Source organism: Hippichthys cyanospilos, chromosome 6 (genome assembly GCF_059441005.1).
Source record: "Hippichthys cyanospilos isolate Australia breed blue-spotted pipefish chromosome 6, RoL_Hcya_1.0, whole genome shotgun sequence".
Classification (NCBI taxonomy): Eukaryota; Metazoa; Chordata; class Actinopteri; order Syngnathiformes; family Syngnathidae; genus Hippichthys; species Hippichthys cyanospilos.
Window position 1 is genome coordinate 13332933 of NC_142374.1, and position 17992 is coordinate 13350924.

The 17992-nt window shown below is 40.1% G+C and overlaps 1 protein-coding gene across 1 annotated transcript in view; it reads right to left on the minus strand.

Moving 5' to 3' along the window:
• mafb (MAF bZIP transcription factor b) overlaps nt 1-17992 on the minus strand; it is a 46585-nt gene that overhangs the window by 26971 nt on the left and 1622 nt on the right. The window contains exon 2 of the mRNA XM_088416890.1: nt 11631-11701. Coding sequence (XP_088273016.1) covers nt 11674-11701 — 28 coding nt within the window. The 3' untranslated portion in view covers nt 11631-11673. The remainder of the gene's footprint in view (nt 1-11630; nt 11702-17992) is intronic.

A 17992-nucleotide genomic window follows, 5' to 3' on the forward strand; every position in this document is an offset into this window, starting at 1 on the left:
AAAAAAATTGCAAATAAATGTGTTCTAAATGACCAACAGGATGATGTAAATATAATCGTTGGTCTAGGTATCATGAAATTATATTACATGGGGGATGGCACTCCTCTGGAGGTCGCCATGTCATAGCAATGGACAGCCGGAGTAGGGCGTGTATTGTTGCATTTACCGTAATTCCTCTAAAGCTTTCTACGGGTGCATGCAAAAATCAACACATACTCCCTTTGAGTGAGGAAAAAAGTACTCTCCTTAGTTGACTTTTTTCGGGTAAATTACGCAGTGGATAATAGCAAATTAATTAATTAATTAATTAATTAATTAATTAATTAATTAATATAGAATAGATAACAAACAAACAAATAAGGAAGGAGCTTGGTAGACAGACAGACAGACAGACAGACAAATAATAAGTCTGAGTTTGAAATGTCCGAAGGAATGCTCCTCACTAGGCCAGAGCATCTCAAGACATCAACACTCCTATTAGCGACTAGCCACCAATACCAGGGGTTTGTGCTGCAATGCTACAATGACAGCATAGTTAACAGTGTTTTATTTTATAAAGTCTAATTTATATTGTAAATTAAAGTAATTTCTTTTCACAACACTGTGAATTGATTTTTTTTTAAGTTTTCCTCTTACCTACATTATGTTTTTGCACTGGCCCGCACATTACGTACAATGCACACACGCCACTGGAAACTTAGCGCCTTAACTCACACATTTGCTTGTACTGCGGTCTTCTGGCTCCTTATGAGCCATTTACTGTTTACTGAGTGTTTCTGTGGTTACAGAGCTGTTTCATTTCATTCGTATGAAAAGTTAAGTTTAGCGTGAAAGGCGACCGAATCTTGTTGTATTGAGTACTTCCTATTTTCATTAGCAAGAAAGCAATGCTCTGCAAGTCCTTGTTTGCAAGCCTAGAGCCAAGCACAGCCTGTATGTGTGTGTATTTATCTTTTTTTAAAAATTTTAATTCATTACTTAGCCTCACAGCATTGTGATGCAGTGTTAATGCTTTAGGCAGAAACAGTTAGTGCATTCAACAATTTCAATGTAAACATCCAAATTCAAGTTCAGTCGGCTTGGTCAGGGACAGACGTTTAAAAAAATAGATGGTTTCCATGGGGCTGCTGTTAGCAGCTAGCCTACGTCATCGTTAATGTGATTAACGTACTGTTTAACTTGGGTCTTTGAATGTTTCATCTTGATACACGTTTACCAGAACTATTTATTGACTATTATTAATAGCAATTATACGGTGAAAATTGGTGTTGGCTTACCTCGGCATTATTGCTAGTTGCGACAGGGATCTCGCTGATAAGGTTTCAAAATGTTGGTGAAGCCATTGTGGAAAGCAGCGGCATATCTTTTACGTACGACATACTCCATGAGTCTCCTAACCTTCTTGAGGTCAAAGTGGCATTCCTGAGCAAGAGAACGATCATTTTGCCCGCTTTGTTTTATCCCCACTCTCAGTCCTCTGCATGGTTTATTTTTGCTAACTTCACATTATTTTGGCACCTCCCCATATGTTTTGTCAAAATACTGGTGCTATTTGGCGAAGTGGACGGCTCTTTAAGTGTCGCGCACAAAGTTCACCTCACTATTATATTCTTCTTGTCTTAATCGCTGACAAACTGAAAGTAATGGATGTATTTCCATCTTTTGTACGTATTGTCCATATTCAACCTGCCGTCTGCTGCTGGCACACTCAGTACAACATTTTGCCCCAGATTTTTCTCCTCCGTTCCTGCAGTGTTTTAGGCAAATTTTGGGGGGGGGGGCACCCCTTTTCAGGTTAAACATGCATTGTAATGCACTGCGTTACTCTCATTTGTGCCGAGTAACATATTACTATTTTTTTGTGTGTAATGCATTACACTACTGCGTTACAGCAAAAAGTAATGCACTGGAGTAATTACAATCACACATTATTATCGCAACTGTTGGCATACTTGTCTAGCCGAGTGCTATAACACGTGGCAGTCAAATGAGGATGATTGTTTTTGTTGTATTTATTTAAAGCAGCGTGTAAATATTTTCATATTATTTGTAATTTTCTGTTTCAGTTTTTACACCTCCTTGTGTCTTTATTGGAGGAGCTGTCTATCTGCCTAGCTATGTCGAAATGTAGCGAGGGCAGAATCAAATGAATCAAACAGTCATTTCTGCCACTGCCTCCTCGCTCTCTTTCGTATGAAGAAAAGTATTTATTTTCATTTATGAAAACCTTTTACCCCGGAGAGTGAAAAATGCCGCGTCTGCAATACTGTGTGTAAGTGTTTGTTAGGTGTGTGTGTGTGCGTGCGTGTCAAGGGGATGCAGTGCAATGCTGGGGGTTATTATGAAGAGACTGAGATGCGACAGGAGATTCCCCCTAATTTGGGAATTGCTTTTCTCATCTATTTAAATAAACTCTGTGGCACCTCACTAAAAATACGAGGGGACTACGCAGGGAAGCAACGGGAGTCACAGACCACACAAAAAAATTGCATAGGCCAGCAAATTTCTGCGCACAAACAAACATACTCACAAAGGGATATGTAGTAATTAAATTGCAATGATCGCCCTATTTTAGCTTTCACTTTGAAGATGAAAAAATAGCACAAGGGAAAAAGAGTGCTAATAGAACATAAAAAGATCACATAATTATTCAAAGGAGAGTGGTTACTGCAGCAGAGGAATGCAAGACAAACAAATAGAAGGAAGAAAAAAAATGCGGAATTGTGTTGAATGCAAATGAACTTTGATTTGTGAAGCGATCGCCGACCCGTGTTGTGATAAACCGATCACAAGCCGTCACGCCGGCCTCTACACCGACCTGATGACCGTTGACCTTCTCTGCGACTAGAGGAGCGGAACCCGTACTTGACCTTTGGCCTATGCATCTCTAATAAGCCGATTCCCCACCGTTGCAGGAGCAGTGCGTATGTCAATAAGGGTCTGCGTGTGTGTGGGTGTGCATGTGTGCGCGTAGCATTGATGTATGTACTGTCTGCGGTGGGACGCTGCAGATGTTCAGCCCAGGTGGTCGGATGCTAATAACGTCCCACTTTTTACTGGTGCTCCCATTCATTACTTAACTCTGTTTTAAATTAGGCAAAATGGCAGGGCAGTACCTTCTCGGCATTAAGGGAGGTGCCAACAGGCCAGAGCTAAAAAAAAGGGAAAATCAATGAATAAATGATGGAAAAATACATGGTTGTCACGACTGCAGGTAGTCTAAAAAAAACATTGAGGTGACAAAATTCCAGCTGTACTCTATTAAACATGCACACCTATGACCTGAAAGTCATTCCAGTTCATAAAGTATCATCCCCATTCTTCGTAAATATTATTGGAAAAAAATCAAAGTTTGGCAAAGCAGTCTGGACAAAACGTGACCTCTTTGATTGATCGAAACTTTTAAATACGATTAACTGTATTTCCAAAGAATTAAAACGAAATTTCTTCATATTGTGGATGACTTCAGTATTATTCTACAATTTGATGTTTGAGTTTGAGAGTTGTCGGTCCAATGAATGGTTAATTTAATTTAAAAGAAAAAAAATAACCTAGACGGCACCTTTGATAAAGGTAGAGTGATAAGAGGTTCTTTGTAAGAAGGGACCTGTTTACCACGGAAGCACCTAGAGTTTAGACTAACACATAAATGTAAAACACCCAGCTGTGGCTGCATTCACAGTTAACGTTAGCAACCCAGCTCTAATGTAGCAAATCATCGCAAAGTTCTCCACCAAACTCAACTGAGCAAGTCTGCGACAGACAGGATGGACGATGTTTTATTTGAATGTTATTTTGTAATTATTTGGTCAAAAGAAAACAGCACCATTGCAGCCAGCACTTGGAAGGAGTCTAAAAACCAAAGGAATAAAACCACTTTTTATATTAGTCTTTTGATTTTCAACATTCAGACACTGTATCTAAATAAAAATGGTTTTAAGGCTTTTCTCAAAAATCTTTAAAATTTAGAAATGATTAATTCAAACACTAAATGATAAAAATAAGGTCTTTTGTGAGGGTGTTTCCAAACTTTTGACTGGCATTGTATAGACTCAGTTCAACTCATCCCCACATTAAATCCCCACGGTGCTGACTGTTGCAGGTGGAAACTTCTCAGTGGCTTCCTGTGAGCAGGTGAAACAAAACACTTCCATCTCTTTCTCTCTACCTGTCTTCTTCCTCTGTCATTAAAAGGCTGCACTGATTTTTTCCCCCCTTTTGTCATGAATCTTTAATCAGCCTTTTTCAAGTGAGTGGGCAGTCTCATTGGGGCACTGACCTGCAGCAGGGCTGCTGAGACACACTTTCAGACGCAACTCATACCATCACTGCACCGTGAACCTCAGCGTCAAATGCCCAAATAAAACAGGATGGGAAAAACATTTCTGACGTGGCGCTGACAAAAAATAAAGGATAGCGCAATTAAATTCTCCCGCATGCCGTGCCGTGAGTGTGTTTACTCTCCTGTTTATAGTCGGGAGAGATCCATCAGCCAAGTGTCTCACTGTATTTTAATATGTCTGCAGGTGCATACATGCACAGGCAGTCATGTCACAATGGCAGTAAAGCATGGCAACTACCTGCATCCGTCTCTTTGTGCGTCTGCCGCCGCACGCCGGCCCCCGCGCACACAGCGATGCCGCGGCTTCGAGTAAATGAACAAATAAAATATCTGTGAAGGAATACAAGCTGTTCATTAATCTTTCCCTTGCTCTGTATCGCACTCCTCCCTCGTTTCTTCCATCCTCCTCCTCTTCTGTAAATGAGTGATTTATCAGCCTTAATTGCCGCTCGGCAGTAGTTCACGTGGTCACATGACCGCCAAACGACAGCGTGTGATAAATACAGGCAGAAAATTAAATACAAAGACCGCTGCACTCCCTGCGTCACATCTGGAGGGCACGGATCTGTCTGGGAGAATGAGAGAAATCCACTTGATGGAAATAAAAGCACAGATTATGATGTCATTTTAAGTATCGTAATAGCAAGTGAATCAAATTAATTGTTTACAGAGCTCCTATGATCTAGATCTTATTTTAGATACTGTACCACACCTAAATGAAGGTATAAACTAGCACGTGTAATGTGTTTGTCAACTTAAGACGGACAAAAATCTCTACGACGACAAAACATAAACCAGAACTAAAAATCTAAAAAAATAGATAAGATATAAAAGTTCTTATGAAGTGATTGTCAAAGTATGCTATGCCTAACACTAGGAGGAAGTGGGCTCCCTCTAGTCCTAGGCAGAAGTATCAGCACTTTCAGTTCAGTTGTATTTATTTTTTTTTTAATTGTGTTTAAATGTTAAGAACTGGTTTAAAGACTCATAAAAATAATTTCAATTGGTTGGTGATGCAAATACTTGGAGAGCAAATCATATATATATATATATATATATATATATATATATATATATATATATATATATATATATATATATATATATATATATATATATATATATATGATGTGTAGTTTTGTTTTTCTTATAGCCCTTACTGGGGCGCATAAGAGGAGCAAAATATTAGAACTAGTTCTCAGTAATAACCACCCTGAAAATCACATAGGTCACTGTGTCGGCTCTTATTATTAGAGTGTGACCTAATGCATTGGCCGGTGAACGTAGGATACGGCTGAACAAAGAAGTGTGTGTACAAGCGGGTTGGTGCAGAGTATTTCCAGCCCTTGTGCACCCTCTTCTTTATTTAGTTGTCTGTATTAGCTCGCTGCTTTCCTCTTCGCCACTTAAAATTAATGCCATCCGGCGCAAAATAGAGGCCGAAAGCTAAAATTCAGCACTTTCCCAGCAGCGCTGTTATTTATCAAGCTAACAAGGAGGAGATGCATCCCGTTTCAGCCGGGGCCCGGGAAATATGTGCCATTAAAGCTCGTTGCCGGCGCTTTCAAGTAGGGGGGTGTCCGGGAGGACAGACGGGCATCGCAAGACGGTTAGGACGAGACATGAGACGAAACGCACACATTGTGTCCACCCAAAGGCGTCGCCGCGATACATAATCTGCATGTGTGTGTATGAGAAGTGCTGCTGCTGACGGCTATAAAAATCGGATCCTTTAGGGCCTACACAAGACACAGTTTGGTGCTTTGAATAAATCATGTTGCCAGAGTGAGCTTAGCGCTCATTTTCTACTGTGGAAACACATCCCGAGGACTGTTAACATTGTCCCGTGTTAACAACTCCGCAGCATGGCGCCAATGGAATTCAATTAGACGCAGAGGTGGCAGCGTGTTTTGTTTTTTACTGAACAAAAGAAATGCTGAATTAGCTAACGATAACAACTAAACTTTTCATTTTCTGAGACGAGATTGAGAATTTTTGAACCCCTGATGCTTGTGGTTTTTCGACTGATATATTTACCACAAATCATTGTCGGAGCTGAAATCCAAGAAGTCCCAAAGATTTCACTCGGTCAATTTATCTAGTTCCATCTTTTTTTTTTTTTACACCTATTTATCACTTTTTGAGGCAGAGAAAAGAAACTCTTATTTTGACAAAGAGGTTTAAAGTACTGATATCTCTTTTCAGATGTGCAAGCTGCGAGCAACTAACTTCCCCAGCAGCAATCAGCCGTTTTTTAAACTTTGAGAGTGTCAATAAATGACTTTGAATTCTTTTTTAGTTTAAAACTTAACACAAAAGAAGACTATCATAAGACTATCAACCGGTAAATTGGTTAGCGTATTACTAACACATGATGCAAAACACCATACACAGGCTAACAAAACTAGCATCAATGTTGCAATAATTATACAGTTTGTAAAAACTTAAAAGCAGTCGCAATAGTTTCAGACATCTTAAAGCATGTTTCACAGGCATATATTCTTTATCCTCTGCAGAAGTGACAATATTACTGCTGTTGGAAAGCAGTGTTCTTCTGTTTAGTTATCAGAATCTGCACATAGCGTGTCTGTATGCGTTATACTGCTTCTGATGGCCAAGGTGCACATTCCAGAATAAGCACCACAACAGCCACTCAACTATAATGTGCCAACGCTTTGATTCTTTTCATTCTGTTCACTTATGGTATGACTGCATGCTGTTGAGTGCATATGTTCCTTAACTCATTCACTGCCAGACCATTTAAAATGGATTTTTGATTTGTATAGCTGTCAATAATAGTGATGATACTCTGTAACGACCAGGTAAAAAATTACTTTTTACGTACAGTATTTAGCAGTTGAGACACAATACAAAATATTTGTTGTTTTTTTTCTAGTGTACTGATGTTTGCATTTCCATTCTTTTCAATGGAAAAGATGAAAAATACATGTTTTCTGTTATGAGCATGGTCACGTAATGCATTCAAATCCCTCCCAAAAAGAAAATAAATCTGCATAAGTAGAGTAACAGGAGCCGTCAGGACAATGCAAGGGAAACAAAGTGTGCGGTTGCAGCAGGAGGATGCTGCAGGCATGAGGAAGGCTGCAGGCTGAAGGCTGCAAGCCATACGTGAAAAAACACGAGATCACACCGCTTTCTTCACTCTATCACGCTGCGAGCATTCAATCGCGACCTGAGGACAACGGTGGCTCAGAGGCACACGCACAGTGTGGTAACATCTTTACAACTAATTATGTTTGAATAAAACAACACAATCAGGGCAAACAAGTGAAAACCTCAGAGAGATGATTGTATATTAACATAAGTTGAAAAGAGGAGCTGATGTTTGGAGGTGTGGCTCCAGGGCCTAGCTTTGAGATGGAGCAGAAAGCAAAACAAGAAGGAGGGAAAAAAACACTTGAAAATGATTTAAATCTATACACGCCATTGTTCTGAGTTTGTTGTGTGTGTATCTTTAAAACTGCTGATGGTTAAATAAATGCCTTGTTTTATGGGGAACGCTAACAAGTGCTCAAGTCAGAACAAGCTTAATAATGAGTCGCTTCTGGATGTTAGGGTGGCACTGAACAGAAGAGCTCTTTTTACAAGACACTTCTTCTCTTATTAGGTTGAATGGAGCATTGCTGTTTCTCTTGGAAGCTATAGCTGAATTAAGCCCTAAAAAAAACAAAAAAACGACTGGGCCATGTCATACAACAATGGAATTGCCGTTGTTCTAAATTTCCCATAAGTCCCGGTGTCCCGATGTGGAACACTAATGATCACTTTCTGATAACAATTTTCTGATTCTCATGTTTTAATGACATCATGTTCTACTTTCATGCATCATGTTTTGTTCTCATGACAGGAAGTTCTAATAACGGTGTTCTAAAGTCTTGATTATTTGGCGTTCTAATGATGCAATGTTCTCATGTTTTCATGAAGTTAAGTTATGCAATAATGACATGAGTCGTCTAATGATAGACTTTTTATTCATGAATTGACATTCTTGTGTAGAATGTTCTCATGTTTTAACAAAAGTAATGTAAGTGCACAATTGATAGCCGAAAAAAGGCAAAGAGGCTTGGCACCTTGCCGGTAGTGGGACGGGAGAGAGAGAGACAGAGCTCTTGGAGGTGTGCTGCCCTGTCTGTGACCTCAGAGCCCGTGTCAGAGAGAAAGTGCTGAAGCAGGCAGGTGTCCTCCCACACTGTGTCCCACACTGGCTTGCTATCCTGCATTCAGTCCCTCACTGCTACACTGGCCCCTGCCCCGACCATGCTGTCTCATGTAAAACGTGAAGAAGTGTTCGTACACGCTGAATGATGATGTACTCTGTCTGCTGCACACTAATTTTAGCCACTTGTTTCTCAACACAACGGCCCCTTTCAGAACGATGGCCAACGCTGGCTTATTCGGTGTGGTGGTTCCGTGTGAAATACGGAATGCTGAAGTTAATAATTTTGCCTCTTCCGGGGTAGGAGCAAGAGCCGCGGTAATATCCCTGCACTGGCAAGTTCTCTCTGAAAGGCACAGGTGAATATGTATGAAAGAGGTTACAGTATTGATTTAATAGCTTGTATTAAGTCATCATGTCAGTCGTCATGTATTGCTCCATCATTTATTCGTTTGCTGTCATGTAAGTATGACCATTTGTTTGCTTGTTTTTTAAACAAAATAAGTGGAACGGTAAATCTGAAATTTTAAAAGGCGTGTTTTGCTAAAAATCGAAAATGCTTCCGTGGAGAGGGAACTGGTCAGCCACGTAGATAGGTTTTTATCAGGATTCATTAATTTTTTTATTTTTTTCAATCGTTTTATTCATTTTACCGTTAATGGCTTGAAGGCCACAGAAAAAGAGTTTGAAAAATGTGTAACTGCTTTTGTTACAATAAGAATTCCAATTATTCTTTTATTTGGGGCAGATGCTTTGATGTTACAATAGGTGGCAGTGATATTTTCATGGCATTCAAATTAATGACAGGGCAATTAATGTGTGATTTTAAGATTATTAAAGAACTTTTAAACCTTCTACAGTAAACTGTTGGTATGTATTGTATATTAGTATGTATCATCTTAGGCACAATGAATATACGTTATTTTGGTGGCTTTATCTCTTACGACGCTTGTCTCCTGCCTATCAACAAGTGGCTACCGCACCCCTTTAATGATATCGTTCCAGTGCACTGCTGACTACTAGGACAATTGGGTGTCTAGTCCACATGAGCAGTACGGGGCAGTACTCACTTAGTGTGAACGGAGGAAAAGACCACTTTTGGGGTCTTTTGGGTATGGAAATAGCATTGCACATTGGTTAAGAACCATGATGCAGGCCCTTTAATGACAAATGGTGTTTTGATGATTTCAATGCACAGTGCTTCTATATACGATAACCATATGAGCTATAATATCACAGTCAAATATCAAGGCAGGAAATACCCTGGACCGGTTGCCACTCAATCCCAGGCCGCATAAAAAGCAGACACCAACAAGCATTCACACCTACGAAGAACATGGAGTTTTGAGTGTTCTGCCCGTGTCTGCAATTGGACTCATTTTGATAATGGTGGCGCATTTAGCGTTCATCTGTAAAAGAAAAGAGCGAGTATTCTTCCTGCTGCACTTTAAACTTAGCTCATGCTGATCCTGTATTTTCCTCTGTCCAGCCTCTCAGCTGCGCTGTAAAACCTGATGTGTCCACTGTGTGTGTTTGCGTGTGTTTGTGTGTGCGCGCATTGGGGGTTAGAGTCAGCGTTGTATTACAGTGCTTCTGATGAGTCGCCCGGCTGCGAGGCTGATACCTCCGCAGCATCCAGCACATTGACCAGGCCTTTAAATAAAGCCTTCGATCTTACAGCAGAAGAAGGTCACTGCTTGCCTTTGGTAACTCTGCCCTTCCTTCTGTCCGCCTCCCGTCCCCGTACATACAGTATGGGTCCGCGTTCCTATCAGACTGACCTGAGTCGTACTGCAACCACCCTTCAGCTTCACCGCCAAAATGGAACGATAGGATGCATGTCCATTCAGGGTGGGAACATCTGCCTGCCTTACGATTCGATTTGATTCTGAATGGTGGGTTTACGATTCGATACAAGATCGATTAAAAAACGATTTTCCGTTCAAGATGATTTGATTCCTTGTTTGGTTCCTTGTTTAATCTACTGGCGTGCAAAAAATCGTAACAATAAGACAGAATGACAATTGAGACGTTAAACTTTCACTTTTTTTTTTGAACACTTATTAACTCTTTCCTTGCCAGCGACAAGAATTATTTTAATGTAAAATACTTGTTGCCTGCCAGTGACTACGTTATTTATTTTCTTTTATGAATAGAGTGATAACTCTCGTGTCCAGCGCTCCTCTTCATTTTAAGCTCATCAAGCACTGTAGTAATTAAGTATGACCATTTGATGGGAGTGTCGCTCGCTATTGATAGCTATGAAAGATGTGATCAGCGGTCGCCTTTTCCGATAAGACTTGGCACTGAAAGAGTTATGTTTTGAATTTTAAAGAAACTGCCTTTTTTTCCCCAAAAAAGTACCTGTGTACCTTGAAATGAATGCCTGAACTCTGAAAAGACGTAAAAATGTGTATTTGGGATCAAACGAGTTGGGCTTGGTGCAAACAAAAACACAGTTAGGTGAAATTTGTGGAATTTTACGCCCATCCTGAGTATTTGATCCCCCCTCAACTGCTGTGTCAGTCAGATATGAACTATAAATAAAGTCAAAAATACATGCACAGCGTCTGGCTCCTTGGAGGGAGAAGAGTGGGGTGAAGGAGGTTCACAGGGTCAGCACATGAAGCGAAAGGGTTTTGGCCTCATCCCCCATGAGCGTGCCGTGTGTCAGAACCCCTCCTGTCAATCAAGGACTTCTTGTCAGCGCGAAGCGAGAGAGGAAAGGGGTGTGGTCGCCCACGCAACTAAATATCTAGTGCGGAATGCATTTAATCATAAAAGGCTCCTCGGGGAGTCAGCTGTCAAAAATCTGCATGGAAATAAATCAGTACACGCAAGCGCTCTGTCTACAAAAAGACATCGTCTGACACTCCATCATCTTTACACAGATTTATTTCACTAAATTGTCCTGCTTGAATTATTTCCGACCCGAGGCTCACAGAAGGAAAAGACATGCTTTCACGATTGAAAACAGGAATAGAAATTGTGATTTGGGGTTTAAAATGTTCTTCACAAACCTACCTTTTTTGGTACAAGGAATACAACAAAAACCATTCCATATGACTGTAATTTGGTTTTAAGTACTGTATTGGAAAAGATGCAGTTTACCTTCTAAGTGAGGGTGACAGGACGTTGGGCTCCAAATTCTCTATCACAGATGGAGGAATTTTCTTGACGTCCTGCAATGTCGACAAGATGGCAAATTAGTTTGAAAAGCAAAGAAAGATATAAGACTGATTTGTCTGGAAACAGCAGGTCAAGATTGTTTATTTAATATATGGTGAAGCTATATCAATATAAATAATTTAAAAATTGTGGGAAAGCGGTACGATCTGTGCTGTGCTTTATCTCTTATCTTCCGAGTTTGATACGGTTTACTTTTATTCCTTAATTGTTCCTTCAAAAAAATACGAAGCATTTGACCTGTACAAACTGAAACATGACCAAAAAAGACAAAAACATGACAAAGGCACAGTTAACATCAGCAGTCATCGAGACAGTATCGAAAAAACTTAGGCGTAAATCTTCTTCCACAAAATACTAATACTTAGCCACACTTCCCGAGGGAGAAATGAGGTGCAGAGCGACAAAGCAGATTACTGCCACTCTCAATCCAACTGCGACTAACAATGACAACGATTCACTTCCCCATAATCCCACCCGAGCCGAATGGACTCTGACCCGTTCGGCCGCAGCGCAAGTAAGTAAGGTACAATGTCGTGAAGTGAGACGACGTTCAATATGGGACTGGATTGAAACCAGGAAGAATGAAGGTTTTTCAGAAATTTGCTTACTGTACAAAATTCTAGCAAAAGTTCAGTTAGTAGAAAAAGAACAACTTTGGGAACTCATTGGTAATGTTTTCTGCTTTATTATTACCATTAATTCATTTAAAACTAGATGTAAAACCCGATGTATCTCTGGATCGAATGAGTCAAGGGAGCAATTTCGCTAACCTAAAGATGGATAAAGTGATTAGGGAAATCATATTATAAGAGCATCTTTAATCACACATTTAACAACATTCTACATCCTAGCAGCACAAATGTCAATGTCATTTTCAAATTCAAGATAAGAATACTAACAATGCAAACTAAAAAGTGTGTGTGTGTGTTTTTTTTTCTCAATCTCTGGATATTCTCCATTGCCCATTTTATGATCATCCAAAAAGTTTACCTGGACTGTTCTGAAAATGTAAAAAACAAAAGTGACTTAGGCAAACCAACAAGAAACTAAGTATAAACAAAAACAAGGAACAGCATTGAGGAAGGATTCACAGATATTTAAATCTAATCTAAAGAGATTAAAAGATTAAAATGTCGCTTGTATGTATATAGCAAGTAATAGGTGCAGTTGAATTAAGTAGGACAACGACTGCTAAATGGGTAGTATAATATTTATACCACAATATAATCGCTGTTATTAAACACTTAAATAAAGCAAAGGAAATGTGTGAAAAGTAAAAGAATGTTTTGGGAAAAAAATATGTTTGAACCGAGGCAGTCCACCATCTCTGCGGAGAGTGTTGTTTTTTTTTTTTCTTTGAATCACTTTTATGGAGTGAATTTTTGCCAGTTGTTTGATATAACGGTCATTTTCTAATAATTTTCCTAGCTGAGTTGAACTATGAAGTCCCGTGAGACCTTGTTACACTAAAACATTTGCCTTTCTTCCACACATGTGCACCTGCTCACGCATGTGTGTATTTCTTCCAACTCGATTGCAACCCACACAGATTGATAGGTGGGGCGCTGGGGCCCACGTGCTACATGGCAGCAGCGTGTGGGGTCAAGGCCTTTCCCAGGTGCAAATGAAACGGAGAGAGTGGGAGGGAGCGTTTGGAAGCCTGCACAACATCACGAGCGGGTCACCTTGCCTTGCTTTGGAGATCAATGTCTGTTTGACTGGCAGCGAGACACAAAGCGGGTGAATCACCTCCCTCTCGCTTCATTGAGATGCAGACGCAAACGCGCAAGACACGGGCTGGCCTCCAGCTCCGCAAGCGCGCGCGTTTTTGCATAACTCAGCGCCTCCTCCTTCCTTCATGTTCACTGCATGCGGCCCAAAACACACAGCGGACTCAACGCACTGTTGGAAGCGTCAACGGAGACATCGTGCATCATTAATCCCTAATTAGCTGAATATCCTTCTTTCCAGAAACACATTTGTCGTATTTGTCAAAACAATCTTTAAGAGTTGACAATCCGTGAGATTAAAAAAAAAATCTTCCTTCTTTGGGACCGTCCTGTGCTTCTAACGTGACATACAATAAACCACCACGCCGAAGAAAAACAACCAATTGGAGTCAGAAGGCAAGACATAGGGTGTGCACTTGCATGCACCTTACTCATAACGGAGTCTGCAAAAACGTTTAGCCTTCTCCTTTTGAGGTTTTATTGACATCTTATGAATCGCCCCTTCTGCCTCTGATTGGTTGTTTTTCTGAGGTGTGGTGGTTTCCTTTTGATCACATTAGACTTACAAGATAGGGCAAGAGATGGTTGATCCAATCAAATATATTATACGCATTCATAACTAGTATATTCGTAATTTACATTTTTTTTCAACAGGTGACGTATGGGATTCTTCTCCACTTTAAATGTGCAATGTCGAAACTTCAACTTTGCTGATGCACAATAACCAGTAGATGACAACAATGCCCCATTTTAGATATGAGCTCAACATAGTTTGAGAGTCCATGAAGAGAAACTGATGAATATCTTTTTTTCACTGCTGATTTTTCTGAAAGAACAGGAAAAAAAGGAGAAAGGAAGGAAGGAAGGAGAGATTATCTGCTTTCATTAGATGTATTAATGTAATCATTTAACAAAATATCCTGTGGGTAATGAAAATGTCAAATCTCTGTAAAATGGTTAGCAGTGTATATAAGTACAAAAACACTCAAAGGCCATAAGGCCCAAATCAAAAAATGTATCTAAAGAATGGGCCTTTACTGAGATAGTAATGCAAAACTTCGACTTTAGATGCACTGAAAGAGATTATGATTAAGAGATTGTCACAGTTTATTTTTTTATCACTGGGCTGTTCTTCCCACATAGCACAAGTCAAAACATTAGAACAAACTCTCAGTATGATGCAGCAAAGTGAAAAACTACAATTATGATGTCTCACAGCACATCGCAATCAAAACAGGGCATTATCGTCATGGGCGGGAAGACAGATGTTTAAGACATCACATATACTAGGCCAATTTTTTGATACATAATTTGGACTGGATCTTGCAGGTGAACTGGTGGCTAGTGATCATTGGCTTGGTTTCAGACTGTGACAATACCTTAACTCACCACACACACACACACACACACACACACACACAGAATACAGGATTCTTCTGAAGATGACAGGACAATTTGAATTATTAGTGTTTCAAATAAATGGCACATAACTCAAGGCGAGACGGTACGCTACTGCCGGCGCACGCGACAGGCGCCACGCCACGCCGCGACATGAATGCAATCCATTTAAATCACTTTAAATGTAAATGTTTATTGTGCCGACCGATGCAGATGCAGATCAGATGGAGGAGATTGGAATGTACTGAGTATATGATTTTCTTTCTAAGAACATGAATGAAACGTTAGCTTGCAAATTGCGAAGAAGAATATGATTTTCTTCGGTGATGCAAAACTCTTTCGACTGTAGATGATAACAACAACGGACTGGCTTTTCTTACATAATCCCTTCTGGTCCGACAGAACGAGAAGTATAGAACAACCTCTACAATGTCATGCTAAAATGACTTCTTCCCATAGATTTAATGCACTTCGCACCCACTCGTCCTACGCAGCCCAAGGTTAAATAAAAGACACCGACGGGTGGTCAGCGAGCACTCCGGCAAATGGACGGCACGCATCCTTTTGTGCTGGTAATTCTGAGACATTATAGTCCACTACGTCGCCTTGATTCACATGCCAATACTGATACATTTCAAACCGATTTCCCATAGTTGACCTGAAAAGTGTGCAAGCCCAATACGGTGACAAAGGACAAGTACATTATCTTTATTAACTTAATCACAGGGTGGATTGCAAAGTGAGCGACGAGTCAATACGCGGCGAGGAGGAGAATAGAATTACTCTTCATATTGAGGGCATTAATAATGCGGCTTATGTATGTGCGATGCATGTCTTGGCGCGTTTCACTTCCTGTGCCCGCTTGCTGCTTCTTCAGCACAGGAAGTGAAATATTGGCAGGACACACACACAGACACATCCCTCATATAATCAGCAAAGTTGCACTTTAGTGGACAATGGCTGCATGGCAATATAGGAATGTCCACTTCTAGGCTGTGGCACCAATGTAATTAAATAGAACACTATATTGACCTAATCAGATAGAAGGGCCATAAATTAGTGGACACACACACACTTGCTAGAAGGCTTCTCCGGGATATTCCTGCCATCGTTTATCATGAGGAGGGGGCAGGAAGGCGACCAACGATACCAAGCGCAAAATAATCATTCAGGTTGAACAAAAGCATCGCTTCAAATGGACCTCTACAGGTTAGGTCACCATGTGTGTGTATACAATGGTATGCAGCAGCTGTGCATTCAAACATTTTTACCTCAATGCAAAGTTTGCTGAAGAAACATGTTCATTTAAAAAAACAATAAGGCCGATTTCGTTGACCCCCCGTCCCCCACCCCACGCGCGCGCGCGCGCACACACACACACACACACACACAAACACATACGCAGCACACACAAATACTGCATGCTGGTGACCTTGTACAGCAGCTTGGTTGAACGCCATATTAGTTTGCAGGAAGCCATCTGCAGATCTGATCGACTTTAAACGCCTCATAAGGCCTTCATGTGCATATTTGTTACATCTGTGTCAAATTAAGTGGATAGAAATTTTACTCTAAAACATTATAAATAATGTTAACGAAAATGCATGATTATTATAACTGGCATTACAGTATTACTACTGTTGGCATTACAGTATTGATAAAGAAAAAAATACTTTAACTAGTTAAAATGTTTGCGTGTAGTTATTTTGTTTTTTTGTCAAAAACAACATTTCATTTTCACCTGTTATAAATATACATGTAATCTATAATAATTTGGATGTTTCCCCCTTGTTTTTGTGCACACCGCGAATGCAACAAGTTGGCGTTTGTCAAGTTAAAAAGCGCAAGTTTACTTTAAAATCAATCATTGACCAAATCAGTTGCACAAAACGTTCACACGTGGCCTTAACTCGGATGCAACATGTTTTTTTTAAGTATAGGAAAGTTGTTTGAGGTTTTTAATAATCGGGAAGATTTTCAAATTTCTGCTGTGCGCAACAGGTGAAGGCCACTGCTTTGAGAAAAAAAATGCAGTTAAATATATCTGACATTTTCTTCTAAATAAATTTATGATCATTTACGACGGAGTAGAAAATAATACACGTTTAGCATCTTAATGTTTGCTGTTTTATTTCCGTGCGTAAAACGCGCATTGCCGCCAACTTCTAGAAGACATTTTCTTTCAAGACTCATTTTAAGATGATTTCTGTTTTTGTTTCATCGTAAGACAAAAGTAAAGCCAGAAAAGAACACAATGCTTTGTGGTGTCGACACACAGGCGGCGACTCACACACACGTACGAGAAACACACACGCACACTCACGCACGCATGGCGTAATAAAAAGAAAAGAAATAAAACATTGTCAGGAGAAAATATTTTTTCCATTCAATTTCTGAATGGTGTGTTTATTCAAGTCCATCTTAAAAGCGTGTTGTAACTTCACCGAGACCACAAAGAGGACATCACAATGACGGATGCATGATGTTTAATATTGGGAGAACATAATGGGTTTTCCAGTTTGATTATAAGACTCACATAGTTCTGCGTAAAGTCCTCAAAAGTACGAAACACTCACAAATAAGGAGAGCTCATTTTTGCAATAATTCGGCCCACTTGTTGATGCGCTGAATCACTGGGCTACGTTTTTGTGTAATAATAAATTAAACACTGTCTGCGACTCATGCACAGTTTATTCATTTCAGTGTCAGGCCGACCTGAGTGGTCTCCAAATAGGACGCGAAAAAGTGTGTCAGGGTCCAGGTGACGCGTGGAAGTTGTCCAGATTCCATGAAGCTGAGCGATGCAGTAAAACGCACAGAATAAAATAAAAGGAGAGAGAGAAAAGGGAAACATGACCAGCATGCATGGCTTAACAGTCGGTTTCGTTTTCCCTTTACCGAAAAGATCCAAACGTTGCAGTCTTAGTTTGGATGTTCTCACAGGGGAAAGAGGGGAGTATGAGCGGTTCTAAAAACGGCAAAATAAAGTTCTCTGAACACACGTAAAAGAGGAAAATGAATGTCCGTCTGTGTCACTGCGTGGCAAAAGTGATTAAATGATAAGTGATGATGAGTCATTTAAACACAAAGCATGACAAGCTTGATCATCGATGCAAAGCCAAACTCCAAAGTCCACTAAGTCATCCTGAGAGTCAA